This window comes from Loxodonta africana, chromosome 3 (genome assembly GCF_030014295.1).
Source record: "Loxodonta africana isolate mLoxAfr1 chromosome 3, mLoxAfr1.hap2, whole genome shotgun sequence".
In the NCBI taxonomy this organism is placed as follows: Eukaryota; Metazoa; Chordata; class Mammalia; order Proboscidea; family Elephantidae; genus Loxodonta; species Loxodonta africana.
This window is the reverse complement of record NC_087344.1, coordinates 85,339,850-85,361,190: the sequence shown is the minus strand read 5'-3', so window position 1 is coordinate 85,361,190 and position 21,341 is coordinate 85,339,850. Positions and strand designations below refer to the sequence as shown.

The 21,341-nt window shown below is 49.6% G+C and overlaps 1 protein-coding gene across 1 annotated transcript in view; it reads left to right on the top strand.

The window, feature by feature from the left end:
• Positions 1-506: 506 nt before the first annotated feature.
• Positions 507-21,341, top strand: part of LOC135227233 (metalloprotease TIKI2-like) — a 28,836-nt gene continuing 8,001 nt past the window's right edge. The window contains exons 1-2 of the mRNA XM_064279946.1: positions 507-1,040; positions 11,133-11,307. Coding sequence (XP_064136016.1) covers positions 819-1,040; positions 11,133-11,307 — 397 coding nt within the window. The 5' untranslated portion in view covers positions 507-818. The remainder of the gene's footprint in view (positions 1,041-11,132; positions 11,308-21,341) is intronic.

Sequence of the window (21,341 nt, the reverse complement as noted above, 5' to 3'; positions counted from 1 at the left end):
CTTGGGCTAGGTCATCTCTCAGATCCTCGAGTAGGCCATGTTCCATTAGGCCATGGGCCTCAAATGCCAGACGTAGTTGGGCTGCCAGAAATTGTTGCTTTGGTGTATGTTTTGTTGTGTACATTGCCAACAACAAGAAAAAATAAAATACAAAAAAAAAAAAAAAATTTCTGAAGGAGCTAATTAAAAATACAAGCCCCACTTGAGAGATTGCAATTCCGGAGGGTGGGACCTGGGTATCTGGTCTTTGTGTGGCACTCCAGGTGATCCTGATGGCTGACAGGTCTGGCTGGGGCCCAGCTGTGACCCCAGGGCCCTGCAAGGTGCCTCAGAGCACAGAGGAGCCTTGGGAAGCACGTGCTGACTCAAGTGGCCAGCCCCGAAGTGCTTTGTCCTAGCTTGAGGAAGTCTTCTGGACGAGGTGGCATTTAATTTGGGCCTTGACATCTAAGTGGAATTTTTGTTTTTGTTCATTTGTTTCCTTTGCTTTCTTGGGGGAGCTCTTCCTGACAAAATGAGTCTGTGCTCATTCTAGAACATACCTTAAGCACAGGAAAACAAAGGAGTCAAAGAAAATACTCACCTATCATTCCAAAATTCAGACACAACAAGGTCTCTCATTTCACCGCATTGTTAGATAAGATGTGAGACTCAGAACTGGAGCGGGCCTTAATGGGCAAAGGGCTGGAGCTGAGAAGGGCTAACATGCTCAGAGAGCAGTGAGTGAGGAGCAGGAAGTGTGGACACGCTCAGGCTGAGCCAGCTAGGCTGGACACCACATACCTTCTCTGTTTCAGCGCCTGTTGCCTGAAGTCCAGATGGAGGAGAGTCGGCCTCGAGGCCAGCCAGGGACCCTAGCACAGCCCTTACCCCTCTGTCCTTCCTCTGCCCAGGTGCTGTTTGCCTTGAACCAGACACTGCTGCAGCATGAGAGCGTGCGGGCTGGGAGCCTACAGGCGCCCTACACCACCGAGGACCTCATCAAGCACTACAACTGTGGGGACCTCAACGCTGTCATCTTCAACCATGACACGTCCCAGGTGAGGTTCGCCTCCTTCAGCCCAGACAGCCTCTGGGTCACCAGCTCCTAAAGGCCTCGAACCAAGCCCATATGAACCCACCTGGCATATATTAGATACCTATTGCGTGCCAGGCACAAGCAATCTTCACTCCAGCCGTGGTAGGCAGGGGCTATTGTTATTTTTATTTTACAGATGGGGAAACTGAGGCTTAGAGAGGGAGGGGACTTGCCCAAGGCCACACAACTTATCAGTGACAAAGCAGCAACTTGAGCTGGGTCTGTGTGTCTCTTCGGCCTAGGACCCTGGAAGCTTAGCCTGTCAGAACAAGGAGGGCCCTGGGAGGTGCAGTTCAACATTTGGGAAAACCGAGGCCCACGCTCCTGCTCAGGCTTCATCGTGCCCCCCATTGCCTCAGGACGAATTTCAAGATGCTTCCCTTTTTTTTTTTTTCTCTAGGACCTCTGTGGTCTTCCTTCTGCTGACCCTGTCGCCCAGGTCCCCTACCCATAGACCCTGTTTTGCTGACCTATGGAACTTGTAGTCCTTTCCCTATTGCAGTTCTTCCAGACCTCTATGGCTTGCTCAGGCTCCTCCCACACTCTGGATTCCTCCTGCTTGTCACCTCCTCTGGGAAGCCTTCCTTTATTCCCTGGTGTTTCCCCAGCTCCTCTAGACCCCCTGTGTTTCCCTCTATCATGGTGCTTGAATTTCCATTCACTCAAGAAGTTATTGAATTAGTCAACAGACCACTTCTCTGCTCTGGATGCTGCATTTGCTCCCTGTTTCTCTCAAAGTAAAAGCCAGAGTATCTGTGAGGGCCTGTGTAGCCCCTGTGGTCTGCCACAGCCCCCTGTCCACATCTGCTTCTGCTTGTCCCCTCACACATGCCACTCCAGCCACCTTACTGTTCCATGAGCCTGCCTGGCATGCTTCTGCCTTTGCACTGGCTGTTCCCTCTGTCAGGAATGCTTTTTCCCCAGGTACCACCATGGCTTCCTCCCTCACTTCCTAGGAGACTCAATTCAGGTGTTTTCTCAACAAGGCTGGCCCCAACTCCCCTGACCCTCACACCCACACCTCCATCCCCTTAATTATGCTTCGTCTTTTTCCCATGGCATTTACCATCTTCTAACATACTAAGGGAGCCCTGGGGGTACAATGGTTAAGAGCTTGGCTGCTAACCAAAAGGTCGGCAGTTCAAATCCACCAGTTTGGAAACCCTATGGGGCAGTTCTCCTCTTCCTATACGGTCACTGAGTCAGAATCCACTTGATGGTGAGTTTGGTTTTGAGTTTTGGAGTATGTCTGAGTTATCTAGTGCTGCTGTAACAGAAATACCACAAGTGGGTGCCTTTAACAAAGAGAAATTTATTCTCTCAAGTCTAGGATGCTAGAACTCTGAATTCAGTGTGCCAGCTCCAGGGGGAGGCTTTCTCTCTCTGTCAACTCTGGGGAAAGGCCCTTGTCATCAATCTTCGCTGGTTGAGGAGCTTCTCAGCACAGGGACCCTGGTTCCAAAGGACGCACTATTCTTCTGGCTCTTGTTTCTTGGTGGTGTGAGGTCATCCTGTCTCTCTACTCACTTCTCTCTTTTATATCTCAAAAGAGATATAAAAATATAGCGACACAACCTAATCTTGCAGATTGAATCCTGCCTCATTAACATAACTGCCTCTAATTCTGCCTCATTAACGTCATAGAGGCACGATTTACAACACATAGGGAAATCACATCAGATGACAAAATGATGGACAATCACACAATACTGAAAATCATGGCCTAGCCAAATTGACACACATTTTGGGGTGACACAATTCAACCCATAACAGAACATACTAAGGTCCCTGGGTGGCACAAATGGTTTGCAAACAACTACTATCCTAAAGGTTGGTTGTTTTTGAACCCACCCTGTAGTAAAAAAAGAAAAAAAAATTTTTTTCTGTGGTACTGTGGAATAAAGACTTGGCAATCTGCTTCCATAAAGATTACAACCAAGAAAACCCTATGGAGCAGTTTTACTCTGTAACACATGGGTTCGCAATGAGTTGGCATCAACTCGATGGCAACAAATTTGGTTTTTTGGTTTTAATATACTATGCACTTGATTCACTAATTAGCTATGTATTTAATTAGGTATGTATCTTCTGCTCTTCCCCGACTAGGGCTAATCATGAACTAGAACTAGGGCAGGGATTTTGCTCTGTTTTATTTTCATGCATATATTCCAACTGACTAGACAGTGCCTGGCACAGGGGAAGACTCAGGAAATATCTGCTGAATGAGTGAATGAAATAGTTTATAACTGCCAGGCACAGTACTATAGAAAAAGGATATGGTAGAGAGCCCAAGAGACTTGCCCTTGTGGGGCTTTCCATCTTATCCGGGGTGATTCAACAAGTGATTGTCCAAAAATGTGACTCTTGCTGTGAGAAGGGAGTAGGAGATGCAGTTGTAGCCCAAGGCAGGAGCAGCTAGTTTAGATGGGCTTGTGGGTGGGGGCTGTATCTGGGGAGAGGAAGATTCCTGGGAAATGAGATTTTAGAGAAGAGCCTGAGTTGGCCAGAGACAGGAGGAATCCACATGTGAAGGCGCCAGAGGCAAGAGGGCAGGACCCGAAGATCTGGAGCCTAGAGCTGGGCAGGAGGGGGCTAGAGTGTAAGCTAGAGATGTAGCCGGGGACCAGGCACAGAACCTGGCTCAGTGAGAGATTGTCACGCTGGCGCATGTGGGTCTTTATTGCGCTTGGCGCCTTGGAGAGAATGAAAGAGGGAGGAGCCGGAGACTCTGCTCAGGAGGCTCAGAATTCAGAGCTCTGACTGTCCGTGGTGAGGGATGAGGGAGGAGAGAAGAACCTTGACCCACAGGGCTCATAGGAATCTCACCAGCCATCCACTCTGTGTCATCTGCTGGGGAAGAAGCCTTGAGTCCTGAGCAGCCAGGGAGCTCTGTGGCAGGGGGACCTGGTCACCACTCAGGATGGCCTGGCCATGATGGCAGGTTGACGGCAGGGACCTGGCCAGGCTGTGGCTGACCTTGACCTGAAATGGGGTGACCTCAGGGAATAGTCAGCTCAGACTTTCTCTGGGCCTGTGTCCAGAACCACTGGTCCGTCTCTGGCAGCGGGAACTATATTGGGGTCTCCCAGCAATGCCCATACTGGAAATGGGCCAGAGGGGGGTGATTAATCCACCCAAATTAGAAGAGCAAACCAGGCTGCACCTAGGGCTGGACAGGCAGAGTCCAGCCCCTTGAGGAGGGGCTAGGTAATCCCACCCCCAAAAAAGCCTAGTGTCAGGGTGAAAACCAAACCCATTGCCACTGAGTTGATTCTGACTCGTAGCGACTCTATAGGACTGACTAGAACTGCCCCATAGGGTTTCAAAGGAGCATCTGGTGGATTCAAACTGCAGACCTTTTAGTTAGCAGCCATAGCTCTTAACCACTTTGCCACCAGGGCTCCATGTGTCATCGTAGCAAGGCTAAATCCAGTGCCCAGGTGCTGATAGAGAGAGGGCTCAGGTCAGGTGGGGCAGCGTCTGCAGTGGGAGGCCTTGAGTTCTGTGGGGTGGAGCTGAGGAGGCAAAGGCTGTGGGGCACAGACAGTCCCTCTGCCTGAAGTCAGGGAAGGCTTAAGGGAGGAGGTGGCATCGGAACCAGGCTTGAGAGTGAAGCCCACCATGTGGGATGAAGGGAGGGTACGGCAAGGAGAACAAGCAGTATCAGTGGGGAGTAGGAGAGAGGGAGTTACCACGGAATGATCTCCAGAGCCCTGGAGATCATGCTGAGGGGAGGGTGCTGCCGAGGGGTAGAAGCCTGGCATGTCCGAGCAGGAGAGGGATGTGGTCAGGAGATGCTCCCGGCTGCAGTGCTGGGATGATGACGGGGCCTCATGCTTAGTCTGTGCTTGCCTCCCCACCCACCGTCCCCTCCAGAAATGGCTGCACCCCAGGCCTCCCACAGCCCCAGGTCATGCACACAGCCAATGCCCTAAAATCACAGGGTAGTCAAAAGGGCCCTCTCCTGAGAAGCCTTCCCTGACCCCCCAGTCTGGGTTAGGTATGTTGCTGTTAGCTGCCATCAGGTCAGCCCCTGACTCATGACAACCTCATGTACAATAGAATCAGACCATTGTGATCCATAGGGTTTTCACTGGTTGATTTTTAGAAGCCAGGCCTTTCTTCCTAGTCCATCTTAGTCTGGAAGCTTTGGTGAAACCTGTTCAGCATCATAGCAACACGCAAGCCTCCACTGACAGACAGGTAGTGGCCATGCGTGAGGTGCATTGGCCGGGAACTAAAGCTGGGTGTCCAGCATGGAAGATGAGAATTCTACCACTGAACCACCGCTGCTCCCAGGTTAGATATAAGGTGGCCATATATATTTATCATACAAACCCAGACACTTTTTTTTTTTATTAACTTTTATTGAGCTTCAAGTGAATGTTTACAAATCAAGTCAGACTGTCACATATAAGGTTATAGACACCTTACTCCGTGCTCCCACTTGCTCTCCCCCAATGAGTCAGCCCTTCCAGTCTCTCCATTCGTGACAATTTTGCCAGCTTCCAACTCTCTCTATCCTCCCATCTCCCTTCCAGACAGGAGATGCCAACACAGTCTCAAGTGTCCACCTGATATAATTAGCTCACTCTTCATCAGCATCTCTCACCTACCCACTGTCCAGTCCCTTTCATGTCTGATGAGTTGTCTTCAGGGATGGTTCCTGTCCTGTGCCAACAGAAGGTTTGGGGACCATGACCACCGGGATTCCTCTAGTCTCAGTCAGACCATTAAGTATGGTCTTTTTATGCGAATTTGGGGTCTGCATCCCACTGATCTCCTGCTCCCTCAGGGGTTCTCTGTTATGCTTCCTGTCAGGGCAGTTGTCGATTGTGGCCGGGCACCAACTAGTTCTTCTGGTCTCAGGATGATGTAGGTCTCTGGTTCATGTGGCCCTTTCTGTCTCTTAGGCTCTTAGTTGTCCTGTGACCTTGGTGTTCTTCATTCTCCTTTGCTCCAGGTGAAACCCAGACACTTTTGAGAGTGGAAGGGGGAGCTCAAATAATTAACAGTGAGCGACCTGCAAGGAGTCCTAGTGGCACAGTGGTTAAGCACTCAGCTGCTAACCAAAAGGTCAGCAGTTTGAACTCATCAGCCGCTCTATGGGAGAAAGATGTGGCAGTCTGCTTCCGTAAAGATTTACAGCCTCGGAAATCCTGTGGAGCAGTTCTGCTCTGTCCTATAGGATTGCTATGAGTGGGAATCAACCGGATGGCACCGGGTTTGTATTTTTTGGTTTGAGTGATCTGCCTTAGCCATAAATGTGGACCATCCTGGGCAAACCAAGACACATGGTCACTATTGGGCAGCTCCTTTGAGCTCCCACATTCCTCACTGCCTTCTTAAAGCATGTATCCCACAGTGTTCTTGTCTACATACAAGTCCGACTCCTCCACTGGGCTGTGAACCTCATCAAGGGCAGCAGACCGTGGCTGAGGGCACTCTGTGGCCCCCTAGCCCGAAACAGGGCTATCCCTATGCTAGTTTCCAGAGACTGTTTGATAGATGGTATAAAGGACAAGGAATAAGTTCATTGAGGTAGGTGACATCAGCAGGACCTGAGCGCCTGACCATCAGACCAGACCCAGCCCTGGTCACGGGTCAGGAGACCCTACATGCCCCAACCCAGGCCTGCCTGGCCTAGCTGCCTCATCATTCCATCCTAGACCTGTCACTCAAGGGCCCTGGGGACTTGACATGTCCTCTTTAAAATGTTATCGTGCATCCTGCACTTAAGCTTGTCACTAGAGATTTAAGACTCCCGGCAAGTCTAATGACATCGTTAATTTGGTTCCATCCCAGCATGGCCCAGACCTAGGCCTCTCCCTTGGCCTGGAGCCAGGCCCATTAGCATGAAGCACACTGAGAGTGTTGGCCAGCTGCTGGGCAGCCCAGGAACCAGAGCCTAACTCCTTCACAGCTTTGAATTGTAACCTTTGGGTTCTTGTCCTCGTTATTTTTTTTTTAAAAGCTCTCCAAGGAATGAGTGAAGATACGTCTTTACCCAAATGCACACTGTGGCCAGGGAGCGTAAGAAGAAGACCTGGGGCACTTCCCCAAATCCCAGGGAGGTCTCTCGCCTGGATTCTTGGCAAATGGGAATAGAAGCCTCTGCCTGAGACCACCCTTCACTGGTAGCCTCTGGCATTATTGGGAAGAGGTGACATGAAGTCAGTTCTGTCCCCAGGCTAGTTATACAATAAAAAGCCAAACCAGTTGCTGTCATGTCTACTCTGACTCATGATGACCCCATGTATGTCAGAGTAGAACTGTGCTCCATAGGGGTTTTTTTTTTTAATTATTTATTCCACAACATTTGGTATTTCACCCTTTTTCTAGTGTACAACTTAAGAGATATCAGTTGCATATGTCAACTTGTCTAACCGATTTTCTCATGACCACAGACATAAACTCATGACTTCTGAGAGAATAAGTCCCCGCTCTTCCTCTGCCCTCCTTCCCCAGGTAACCAGTTATAACCTTTGGTCTCTATATATTTACCTATTCTTGTCCTTTTATGTAAGTGAGATCATACAGTATTTGTCCTTTTATGATGGACTTCTTATTTCACTCAACATAATGTCTTCGAGGTTCATCCATTTTGTAGCTTGCATCAGGACTTCATTTCTCTTTATGGCTTCCATTGTACTTAGGTACCACATTTTCTTATCCATTCCTCTGTTGAAGCACACTTAGGTTGTTTCCACCTATTTGTTGTTGTGAATAGTGCTGCTATGAGCGTAGGTATGTGTACGTTCATTCGTGTTACTACTTTTAGGTTCCTAGAATATATACCCAGGAGTAGAATTGCTGAGTCATATAATAGTTGTATTTGTAATTTTTTGAGGAATCACCGTACTATTTTCTATAGCAGTTATACCATTTTATGTTCCCACTAGCAATGGATAAGGGTTCCAATCTCCCCACATCCTCAACAACATTTGTTACTTTCTTTTTTTTTTTTATCATTGCTATTCTAGTAGGAGTAAAGCAGTATCTCATTGTAGTTTTGATTTGCAACTCTATAATGGACAGTGATTGCAAGCATCTCTTCTTGTGTTCATTGGCCTCTTGAATATCCTCTTTGGCAAAGTGTCTGTTCATGTCCTTTGCCCATTTTTTGATTGGGTTGTCTTTTTGTTGTCAAGTTGTGGTAGTTTTATATATATATATTTTGGATATTAGACCTTTAGTGGATATGTGGATCCCAAAGATTTTTTTCTCAGGCTATAGGTTATTTTTTTACTCTTTTGATAAAATCATTTAATGAATATAGGTATTTAATTTTTTATGAGGTCCCAATTTTCTACTTCGCTTTCTGTTGCCACAGATTCGTCCTGTAGGGTTTTCGATGGCTAATTTTTCAGAAGTAGATTGCCCTGCATTTCTTCCAAGGCACCTCTGGGTGGACTCAGACTTCCAACTTTTAGTTAACAGCCTAGCATATTGATTGTTCACACCACCTAGGGACTCTAGTTCTACAATAAACAAAAAAAAAACCCAAACCCATTGCCATCGAGTCAGTTCTGACTCATATCGACCCTATAGGACAAAGTAGAAATGCCGCATAGGGTTTCCAAGGAGCAGCTGGTGGATTCGAACTGCTAACTTTTTAGTTAGCAGCCGAGTTCTTAACCACTGAGCCACCAGGGCTCCAGTTGTATAACAGTTGACGTTAAAGTCTTCCTTTGTGCTGTGCACTGTGCTAGGCACTTTCCAAAACTGATCTCATTTAATCCTGACAACAATGTATATTACCCCCATACTATAGATTTTGAAACTGAATCTGAGAAGCCCAGCAACTTGCTCATTATAGAGAGGCCACCCAGCTAGTAAGTGGTAAAAGAGGGATTCTGCTTTAAATTGTCCTGGATGTCTGACTTTAAGGCCCACATTTGTAACCACTAAAACTCTAATACCTCTCAGCAACTTCATCCATTCACTCACTGAACAAATATTTATTTGTTGGCACAACATAGTTCCACATTCCCTCCCATACCCAAGGAAGGAAGAAAAATTCTGTGAGGGGCATGCTTCCATAAATAACCCTTCTGAGTCACAGCCTCTGTTGTGCTCCGCCCATTCAGAAGCCTACAGTGTCTCCTATAGCTGCATTAAGCCCAAGTGTGGCCTATTTTGTCAGGGCAACCAGTCATCCCTTCCATAGTGGTGGTGGGTGGGGGTAACTCCATTCCTTCTTTTATGCATTTGCCCAAAAGTTTCCAGGCACCACTCTCTTCTAGGCCTGACTGAGCTCTGGTAGGACTGCTACATACAGCTGTGCAGGTGGTACACTGCACAAGTCTAGGGGATACTAGTGGTATCATTGTCTTGTTCATCCCAGAAAAATGAATCAGGCCTTTCTGGCAGAAAAGGCCTATGGTACATGAACATCTACCACTTCTCTCAGTCTCAGGAAAAGGCAGATGTCAGTGCCTTTTCAGAGTCCCTCAGGGCTCAGCCTCCACTGATTCCTCCATTTTCCTCAGAAAGACTTGACAACTTGGTAGTGGCTCTAGACACCATGTGGCTGGGTTGCATACCCCTTCTAGGGGTTAAAGTCTCAAAGAAATTAGTCTTTTCATGCCAGACTAGCTATCCAGCAAGTCCATGAGTCAATTAGGCCTCAGGTCTTATGCCTTGTACCTGAGTTGGTGAAGATAGAGAAACCAAAGAGGCAACACCAAGTGGAAGAAATTCTGTGAGCAAGAGCTGACAGGTTGGAATGACATTGATGGGTTGGGAGAAAGAGAGGTATGTACTGACTGATGGCCTTAGTTTTCTCAGTGGCCCCATGATTTCCTCTCAGGCCCCACATATGTGTTAGAAGAGACAGTTCTGGAACACCTGGACCTGCCATCCAGGTTGGAAAGACAAAGGAAGAGAAAGACCAGGGCTTAGATATCAGGTCGCTGGGAGGGGAAGAACCCAGGAGGAAGCACTTGTGGTTAGGAAGGGGCAGCTCAACTCTTTTTTCAATAGTCAATAAAGCCTTTACTTATACCGGGCATCAGGGGCCCAGAAATGGGAAAGGCTCTGTCCCTAAACTCAAGGACCTTTCTGCCTCATTCAAGTGTATGTTGTTGATGCTGTTCCAGCCATGTGGCTGGGTATAGAAATGGGGCAGTAGGGAAGGATCCAGAGCACAGAAATCTGGGCACTTCCAAGCTAGGTTGTTGAACAGCCCATCATTCTGGGTGAAGCTGTGGTCCTAGAGTTGAAGTTTTCAAGAACGGACAGAGAGGTCTGGGTTATGTCCTGAGAGGTGGTGGAGCTGGGCAGATAGATGGGAACATGGTGGTAGCAGCGGATGGTGACCAACCCAGGCTCAGACTTGGGAAAAATTGAGGGTGCTGACACCTTCCCCTCATCTCTATAGTGTGAGGTGGGCTTAATGTAGCCCATGACAGCAAGCATCATCTCATCTAATCCTCACAACATCATCAGCCCCATCTTACAAATGAGAAACCCGGGGATCAGAAAAGTTCAGTAGTTTGCCCAAAGTCACACAGTGTCAGAGCAGGCACAGCTTTATAAAGCCCAGGTCAGCTTTATCCCGTACCCTACGGCCTTTCTGCTACACCAGGCATCTCAGATGACCTCTACATCTCCTTGCTGAACTGAATTCCTCCTAGGCACCAGCACTGGGCTCAGCACTGAAGTGAGAGCAGTTAACAAGATGAGCAGTGTCCCGGCCTCCTAGGACCACAGTATGCGGAAGCTGAGGTTAAATAAGGCAGAGAGACACAAGACAGAATGATACACATGGGGTCCTGCAGCCTAGGGCTCTCCTAGCTCTGCCACTTTGTTAGCTATTTGACTTTGCACATGTCTCCAAATCTTTCCCAGTCTTGTTCCTTCATCTGTGAAACTGGAATAACAGCACTCATCTCAAAGTCTTCTCAAAATGATGAGAAACATACAAACCATTTAGCCCACAGTAAGAGTCAACTAAGGTAAGTTGCCCAGCCCCACCTGGGCTGTGTATGTTTCTTTGAAACCCACCTTGCCCCATAGAGAACTGAAGGCAGCCTCTGTCTTGCCTTTGCAGCTGCCCAACTTTATCAACACCACACTTCCGCCACACGAGCAGGTGACAGCCCAGGAAATCGACAGCTACTTCCGCCAGGAGCTGATCTACAAGAGGAATGAGCGGATGGGGAAGAGGGTCATGGCCCTTCTTCAGGAGAATGAAGACAAGATCTGCTTCTTTGCCTTCGGAGCAGGTTTGGGCCAGAGTGGGAAAGGGGTTATTTGCAGAATCCTTAAGGGCTTGGAGATTTGCTAGACCCTACTCTACCTCTACTTCATAAGAGAATAAGTTGAGGCCCAGAATGGGGCAAGGGAAGCCACCCAGCATTCAGTGGTAGAGCTGGAACCCAAAGTGAGCTCTCCTGATGCTAGTCAAGCGTTCCTCCATAATGGTTCCTATGGGCAAGGCAGTTCTGGGAAGTGACTCCCGCTGAGGTCAGGACAATCTCTGTGGTTCTTTCCTGTCCCAGGATACCATGTTGAGAGCCTAGAAGAGGAGCCAGTTTCCCCTATCCAGTCCAGCCTCACCCCACCAAAAGAATCCAGTGCAAAGCTGTGAGCACCATGTAGCCCAGTGGGGAGAAGGTGGGCTCTAGGATCCCATAGGCAGGGCTCCAGATCCTAACCCAGCCACTTCTAGGCTGCATGGCCTTGGCACAGTACCCTCTCTGAAGCTCAGTGCCCTTTTTCTATAAATGGGCAGTGAAAGCAATAACTATTTGATGAATTGGAAATATCTACCATATAGAATTATTGTAAAGATCAGTGATAACATGCAAATAACCTGCCACATCGTAGGAGCTCAAAATGGCAGCTACCATTATCATGACTATCATTACGGTGGTAATCAATAGAAGCGTCATCATGGCAATGTGGAAACATGAACTGGATGCTTTCCTCTGGGGGGATCTGGCCTCTTCATGCCAAGGAGAGTCCAGATGGTCAGGTGCAGTGCTTCGCCAGCATCTCTCTGATGACTCTTCCTCCCTCTTTTCTCCTCTACTCTTTCTTCCTTTCTTGGTGTCTGTCTCTGCCTAGGACTCCAGTCTCCACGTTAAGATCATGACATTGCATTTGCTTGCTTTATCAGCTAGGTCTTAGTTGCTGACAGTGACAAGCATTTATCTCATGCTCATGTTACCTGAAATTTGGGCCAATAGGCTTCACCTCCTGCTTTTGTGAAAATAAAATGAGATGGTTCACAGACATGCTCAGCCCATGCCTGGTGCTGTGCACATTGCTGTCATCCTCTGGTCCTTCTCGCCCCTGACTCATTACTCTTACACTGTTCATATCAGGCCAGGCCATGTTGAATCAAGTCGAGTAGTCAGTCTGACCCAGAAGGACCTTTTGGGGCATCCTGATATTGTAATGGGACATATCCACTGTTTTAGGTCTGTCCCCCTTCAAGGGCAAGAGCCAGCAGCACTTCTGTCTGTGTCTTTCTTCCCTGCTCTGCAGCCCTCAGCAAGTAGAGACACATGGGAGGGGCTTGGAAACAGATGCAGCCCTTTTAAGGCCACACTTGCAACTGGACAGAAGGGGTTTCTGGACTCACACTGGAGCTTGGTCACAGCCTATTATAACCTCCGGCAAGTCTTGACCTCTCGCAGCATCCATTTACACATCTGAACCAAAGGAGTTAGGACTCACTTGGACAACCTACATTCTAGGATCTCTTCAGACATAGGTTTCAGAGCAGGGAGGGATTCCTGTGGGGAGGCCCATCAGAGTGTCCTACTCCAACCAACATGAGCAGGACCTTGGATGACCACGCGGAGAGGGCTAGGCCACTTTCCAGCTGCCCACACCTCCGGGGGGCCTGGTGTGAGTCAGGGCAGCTTTGTGGACCCATGCAGAGATGTGCTCACCAACTTACCCTGTCCCTCACCACCCAGCAGCCTCCCCAGCCCTTCCTCCGTGGGCATCAGCAGTGTATCCTGTGTGGGAGCAGCCCCCTGCTGACTTCCAAAGGGGAGCCACTCTGGGCTTGTTCACCCCCAGGCTCCTCCAGGGCCCAGGAGGAACTCCCCCTGAGCCCAGTCATTGAGGGAGGCCACAGAGGGAGTCAGCATTCCACATGCCCACCTGACTTTGGTAGGACCTCACTGCTCCACCCTCACCAGGACCAGATCAACCCAGGGTCTGGAGGTAGCTAAGCCCAAGCTTGTGCCTGTGGGAGAGGAAGTGGGAGAGCCTAGAGATGGGCATGAGTGCTTACCTCTTTTTCCTGAAACCCCAAGTCTGTGGGTTCACAGATGTCACTCAAGTATCAGGCCAGCACCCAGGCATCACACTCCAGTTTCTTCCCCATCTCCAGAATCCAGTCACGTCCTGTTGACAGAGCACCAAAAAACTTCAAACCCTTCTACCCTCTCCATTCCCACTGCCATGGCCCCAGTCCAAGCACCCATCAGCTCTAGCTTCCTTACCTTCTCCCGGCCTCTAGTCTGCTCCACACGGTGTGGCCTGTGAATCGTGCTGGGTCTCCCATCCAGGATTTGAGCTCTGGGAGGGCAGATGCCATGGCTTAATCATCTCTTTGTCTTTGGTAGCTTGTAATAGCTTTCAGGATTGGTGAGTGAATGAATGAATGCGTGAATGGACAAATGAATGAGTGCTGAGCAGAGCCTCCCTGTCCAGTTGTCCTCTGGGCCTGGTGAGCTGATTAGGACAGTTGTTAGTTGCCGTCGAGTCGAGTCTGATTCATGGCGACCCCAGGTGTGCAAAGTAGAATTGCTCCAGAGGGTTTTCTTGGCTGTAATCTTAACAGAATGAGATCACCAGGACTTTTCTTCTGTAATACCAGTGGGTGAGTTCGAACTACCAGCCTTTAGGTTAGCAGTCAATTACAGACCAGCAGTAAAGTCAGGGCAAACTGAGCTGCCTCAGCTCTTATGGATCCGCTCTCCAAAAACAACAGGTCTGGAGCTGCCATGTCCAGATGTTGCTGGCATCTGTCACTCCTCCCCTCGAGCCACACCAGGAACAGATGACTCGCTCTGGGCTGCTAATCCATTCTCAACCCAGGAATTTCAAAGCTCGCTTGAGCCTGCCCACGTCATCATCCCAAGAAAATCCACTGCTGTCGAGTTGATTCTGACTCACAGCAACCCTACAGGACAGAGTAGAACTGCCCCATAGGGTTTCCAAGGCTGAAAATCTTTATGGAAGCAGACTGCTACATCTTTCTCCTGCAGAGCCACAGGTGGATTTGAACCACTGACCTTTCAGTTAGCCGCCAAGCACTTAACCACTGTGCTACCAGGGCCCCACCTCATCATAGCCGGGGGCAAACTGAGGTTCCCAGAGAGCAAGACATGGACAAAATCCCACAACAAGTTAGGGAGAGAGCCAGGACTGGCCCACAGGCCCACGAGCCATGGTCCTGGGCTCTCTGTTCATTTGTGGGGCAGGCAGCCAGCCGAGCAGACCTGCACAAAGTCAGCATACTGGCATGGAGCATGTACTCATGCAATCTGTGGTGGGAAAAGGCCACTCCCACCTCATTACATTCTTACGGTCATGTAACTCCCGAGTCTGGCATCCGATGACAGGCTGAAGGATTTATGTGTGGGCCAGGCCCAGCCCTCTCAGTGAGCAGGCAACCTGCCACCCAGCTCCATCCTCACTCCTGTGCCAGATGCCTCTCTGTTTCCATCTGGGGGTCACCCCCACTGTTGGACAGTAGGGGCCTCCGGGATCAGCCTAATTCTCCTTGCCTATTCCCTGCTGGGTCCCAAAAAAGGGATAGGGCCCCCAAGGCCATAGGAAGAAGGAAGGGTCTAGGCCACTGGAAGTCCTCCTAACCACCCCCCAGGCATGTGCCTGCTCGTGCCAAGGACGCTCAGCTCCAGTGTCAATGGGTGTCTCTAGGAAACACAAGCATGATTATAAGACGCTTCGGTCTACCCCAAGCCCAGCCTTGCTCGGTGTCCAAGCCAGGCCAGTGCTGAAGTTCTGCCATTCTAGGATGAGCCCAGCCTCAGAATCCAGCCAAGGGCCTGGAGCTCTGGCAGCCAAGGGCCCTAAAGGCTCTGTGGCCTGGAGCTCTGGGGAGGACCAAGCAAGCTAAGGTGAGAGAGAGCTCAGCCGGCCTGGCCCCTCCAGTGCTACTGAGCCTGTCTCCAGCCCACCTCAGCTCCAGAGCCCCGCCCTGAGAGCCTGCGAGGACAGACTGGGATTTGCAGTGCTGACGCCAGCATACAGAGTGGTTTAGTGGAAAGGGTAAGAGTTTTGAAGTCAGTAGGTCAGGATTAAAGTGTGGCTCTACCACTGTCAGCAAAGAGACCCTGGGAAAGCCATTTCATCTCCGAGGGCCTCAGTCCCTCATCTGTAAAATGGGATAATACACCTGTCTTCTAGGGGAGTGCTAGGTATGCTTATTTTAAGTCATAGGTTTAAAACTTTATTGTGTGGTGGTTAGGTCTTATAATAAAAACCTCCTGTATGAGCCAGCCACCATTACTAGGCTCTTTGATTAAATTAACAGCATGCAATGTGTCCTTTTATACTCATTTTGTGGATGAGAACTGAGACCCAGAGAGGATGAAGAGCTTCCTCCAGGCCAGGCAGGCAGAGTGTTGATTTGAACCTTAGCCTCTTGGGTCCCAGTTCCAGCCTTTTCCTCTACACACAGTGCCCTTGCTAGCATACTTGCAGAAATAGTGATGACTTTGAGGGAAGGAGTACCCCTTAAGCTGCTACATCTCACAGGAGAGCACTCTTCTTAGTGTCTGTGATGTGTCTGCCACGTGGCGCTGTTTGACTGCTCCCAGAGGGAAGCAGGATTAGCAGGGACGGTTGGGGTGCGGACAAGTGCAACAACTCTGAGCAGGCCTGGGTGAGAGCTTGGGGCCCAAATGGAAGTCCTGCCTCTCAGAAGGTGGCTGTGGCTGTGGCCGGTGAAGAGGTCAGCTGCTGCTATGGAAGGGGTGTGCAGGCCTGGCGGGTGAAGGGCGAGTGGAGGCCGGTTCCCAGTTGCTTGGCTCATGCCCCTGGAGGAGTTGAGCATAAAGGCCCCCCAAAGATCTTCTAGTCTAGTCATTTCCAGATGTGGGTCCTAGGATTTCTTCTGGTGTACAAATAACTGAGGAAAGTAAGTAAAGGGTTGTGAATTTTTTATAGCTAAATTTATTCAATTTATAGGGCTATCCTGTGTTCTGGGATTATTTCCTTTCTACTGTTTTTGGAGTTAAAACATCCTTTGCTTAAAAAAAAAAAAAAAAAAATGATGGCGATAGAAGAAGGCAGATAGGGCTCTCAGAGTCCTTACTTGGCAAAATAAGAAGTTGGTAACTGTATTGATCCCCCCTCCCCCACCTTTTTTTTAGGATGGGAAAGAATTGAGTATCTTAAAACGTGATGGAAAGAATACAATAGAAGAAGAAAGGCTGATGATACATGGAAGGGGGAGCACTAGCCTGAGGTTGAGAGAGGGCAGGGAGAGTGGGAGCCGGAAGGTTTGGTGGAGGAGGATCTCTCTTCACCTCTTACCTAAGGGTGGGAGGGAGGAGGCCAGCAGGAAGGCTTGGGGGTAGAAAGCTGAGCGTTCTCAACTGATGGCTTCTGATTTCTCTACAAAATAAAAGGTGAAGTTACCTGTGGGAAAAAAAGAGGAAGGTGGGAGGGTTCTTTGTTCAAAGAGGGCAGAACATTTGACATAAATGCAAGAGAGGCTGGCCACAAGAAGTGACAAGGGCAGAGAAGTTAAATAGGTGTCATTTTCTGGGCAAACCTGTGATTGATTGGTGTGAGGGATGATAAATCCACAGCAGAGCACCACAGGGAAGAGGTCCTGGTTGATCAGTGATGTCTGCTGTTGACCAGGCCAAGGGCACATACACGCCACATATTTGCTCTGTCTGTACTAGGAATCCAGAAGATGCTGAATGGCAAGGAGGGCCCGTGAAACTACAGTTGTCCCAAGTCGCAGACTGAGATTTTCTCCAGCAACACCGAACAGCTACGGTGTAAGTGTGGATGCTGTCCCCCAGGCCTGTCTCCCAATTTTATCCCAGCATCCACTGCTCATTGGTCATCCCACGTGAGTGGACTACTCCAGGACAGGGTCCATGTATCCTCAGAATTACGAACACTTAGTGGATAGTTGGAAAGCCTGGTGGATGGTCTATAAAGACATACTGGACCAAGTCACATGGAATCAAGTTCATTCCATTCAGTCACATGGTATCTGCCAATCCCCAGGCCTCATGGTGGGGGACAGGTCGTCTCAGTCCCAGGCACTAGAAGAAAATACCAGTTTTGTCCCTAGCTCCAGGGAAACTGGGACTTTCCTGAGCTGTTCTTTACCTGTTTCCAAAAAATAAAAAAAAACCAAACCCAGTGCCATCGAGTCGATTCTGACTCATAGCGACCCTATAGAACAGAGTAGAACTGCCCCATAGAGTTTCCAAGGAGCGCCTGGTAGATTCGAACTGCCAACCCTTTGGTTTGCAGCCGTAGCGCTTAACCACTACGCCACCAGGGTTTCCTTTACTTGTTTAGCCATCTAGAAATCCTCTAGCATGTATTTTTTTTTCCTGGAATAGAATGAGTAGTTTAGGACCTGGAGAAGCTGGGTTAGAGACATGAGCTAGACCCGAAGGTAAACCATGTGACCTCTAGGGCCCATTCATTTGAAGCTCTGAGAGCCAGTTGGTTATCTCACATCCTGTAACCCTAGCATGCTGTAATTCAAATATAATTCTAACTTCTGATGTTCCAGAATCTTTTGACCTAAACATCCTATTGTTCGAAGATTATATGGTTCTAATATCCCACCATGGCATTATCCTAGCATTCTAATTTTCTAACGTCATTAGAATGCTAGAGTTACAGGATGTGAGATAACCAACTGGTTCTCAAGAGTTTCAAATGAATGGGCCCTAGAGGTCACGTGGTTTACCCTTGGGTCTGGCTTGTGTCTCTAACCCAGCTCCTCCAGTTGTTGTCAATTCGATTCCGATTCATGGTGACCCCATGTATTACAGAGTAGAACATAGAGTTTTCAAGGCTGTGATCTTTCGGGAAGCAGGCTGCTAGGCCTGTCTTCCAAGGTGCCTCTGGGTGGGTTCAAACCACCAACCTTTTGGTAAGCAGCCGAGCATTTAACAATTTGCACCACCCGCAGACTCCAAGTCAAGGACCAAAAAAAAAAAAATCAAACCCATTGTGGCCAAGTCAATTCCAACTCATAGTGACCCTATAAGACAGAATAGAACTGCCCCATAGAATTTCCAACAAACACCTAGTGGATTTGAACTGCTGACCTTTTGGTTAGTAGCCATAGCACTTAACCTTTATGCCACCAGGGTTTCCAAGTCAAGGACAGGAGGGTGGAAAAGGGAAACAGTCTGATGTTGTGGAAACTTCTTGCATTCTGAAACCTTTCATGTGGCCTCTCAGACCCTTTCCTCCCGCATCTGTACAATGAAGGGCTTACATGGAGTGAGGGCTAAGGCCCCTTCTAGCCCCAACATCCAGCAGTTCCATCCACGCCTATGGTTTGGATGGTTAGCATTGAAAGGCAACAGTGTAAGTCAGAGTACTGGAGGAGGTGAGAACCAGTAGAAATCTTGATGCAGGTCCAGATGCCTTCTAGTTCCTTCTGTGGTCCCCGCAGTCCTCAGGACAAGACCCATTCCCATCTCCTCCCCTCCTTGGTTTTCTACTCAGTAGCCTCAGGGACAGAAGTCCCTCAGAGCTCATGGCTGGGCCCAGAAGAACAGCGATGCTCCATGTGTTGCCTTTTTAACTTCAGAAGCAAGAGGACCAGCCTCATGCCCAGCCACTTTCTCCTCTCCCAGTCAAGCACCCCGGCCTGTCATACTCCCCAGACTAGAGCATGAGGCCACAGTGTCCGGAACTGTTTCAGAATTTCCAACAGTGCTTCAAAGTACCCTGCTGCCCCACCACGTCCACATCTGGCAGCTGGCACGCCAACTCTGGGCTGCAGTCCTTGGCCAGAGTCGCTGTTCCTGTTTCAGCCCAGAGCATCTGTCCTGCTGGAGGAAACTCCCAGCTGCTGGCTTGTTCCCAGCTGGGGCCACCCCTGACCCTCTGGAACAGGGACGCCCCTGAGATTTCTAACCGCAGGAGAGAGCCAAGAAAACCCCTGTACCCATTGCCCAGACTGCTCCCAGTCTGCAGTATCAGTGAATGAGGATTTACGTGGAGAAGGGCAGGGAGAAGGAAGTGGAACATTGTAGATTAAGAAAATGGGCTTCAGATCCAGACTGCTTGAGTTAGAAAACCAGCGCTCCTCCGTAGGAGCCACGTAACCGGTTGCCGTGAAGTCAGCTCAGACTCATTGTGACCCCATGTGTGTCAGCGTAGAACTGTGCTCCATATCATTTTCAACGGCCGATTTTCCAGAAGTAGATCACCAGGACTTTGTTCCACAGTGCCTCTGGATGGACTTGAAACTCCAGCCTTTGGGTTAGCAGCTGAGCGCATTGACTGTTCATACCACCCAGGGACCCCTAGGATCCATGTAGCCTTGGGGAAATCAGTTACTTAGCTTCTCTCACCCTCAGGTTTCACCTCTGTAAAATGAGTATGAGATTCAATGATCCAGTCATGGCACACACAATCACTCCATCAATGTACGCTTCTGTGCTGTCATTATTATCTCAGGGTCCCTGGCTCCTAGGAGCCCCCAGTACCCAAGGACAAGACTCCCACACACAAGGGAGTAGGGCCCTTGGGGTGGAGGGAGCAGAAGAGCCCTGTGGCTTCTGAGGGCCAAGCTGGGACACTGCAGGGAAATCCCAAGGTTCAGGTTTCAGCTCCAAGTTACCGTGATGCTCAGAGAGGGTAGGCTGTGTCCCTACCCATCTCTAGTCAGCCCACAGTGGTGCTGCAATTCTAGGAAAAGAGCCTCCAGGTGTTGTGAGAATGAAGACTGTGGCGGAGGTGGTCCCTATGCAGGACACTGCCCCCTGCAGTTCACAGAGCCCATCACAGACTCTGTCTGGGGCACTCCCCACAGTGCCCTGTGCTGGCTTCGAACCACCCTGCACAGTCACTACTGGATTCGGAGCAGCCTCCCCCAAGGGGGAAGGGGACCACAAGGCACACGAGGTCCAGGAAAGGTTTGTGGAGTGAGCGATGCCAGATCTAGGCCTCAGGGCGGAGACTGGTCAAATCCCAGATTTATGTTCTCATCAAGGAGGGACTTACTTGAGGGGGAGGGGCTTGCAGGGGAGGCTTCCTCTCCCGTAAACCAAATATTAATTAAAAGAGGATCTGGTCCCAGGAAATGAAAGACTCCAACACTGGGGATTTTAAAAGCACCAGAGGATTGGCTTGCAGGGGTGGGTCTGGCAGGGTAGAGAGGGGGAAGTACACAGCGGGAGGTCCTGAAGAGACTCCCAAACTGGGCAACCTTCAGAGCCATGAGTCACAGGCCCCCAAAACAGATCCTGCCCCAAAGAAGCCTGCCTTGTGCCCAGGGAGCCCCAGCCTCAGCAGCTGCTTCCACAAATTGCTCTTTAAACTGGCACATCCCCGTGCCACGGCATGGGCTTGGGTCAAACCCCACGCTGCCCCTTTCTGCCTGGTGACACTGTTGTGAGGTTAAATGAGAAAATGAATCATTACATTCTCAGGGCTGGAGAATTGGTAGGTGGAGTTGCTTCTATTGGTAGTTGTAGACATCTTTGTGTTATTAACGAGACAGCTTCACCCATTGGAGTCTCTGGACTCTTTCACTTCTGACCCCCTGAGTTCTGGCAGCCTGCAAAGAGGAGCAGGTGATAAAGAGGAGAGAATCTCAGATTCCAGGTCAACATGCCCAATCCACAGGATGCCTGAATCCCCTCTATGCAGGCCTGACAAGCACTCATTGATCCTCTACTTACAGACCTCCAGGGCTGTGGCACTTACTCCCATGCAGAGCTGGACAGAGCCTGGGAGAATGTTCTTTGGTTCCAGCTAAAACTTGGCCCCTTGGCCTTGTCCCACTGCGATTCAGAATCTCAGGGCTTGTCCCTTCTGCCCCAACCCTCACCATTGCCCACCTGCTCCTCACTGTATATTTCAACAGCCTAGAAGCACTGTTGGTGGCCCGCACACCCACCCTCTGCCTGGAAAGCCCTCCCTCTTCTCTTCCCCTGACTTTCTAATGCTGCAAGATGTGTCCCTGAGGTCCTCTACACTGGGAAGCCTTCACTGACCCCCCTAGTCTGGGTTCCACCCCTTTCTTTTCAGCCCCCCACCCCTGTGG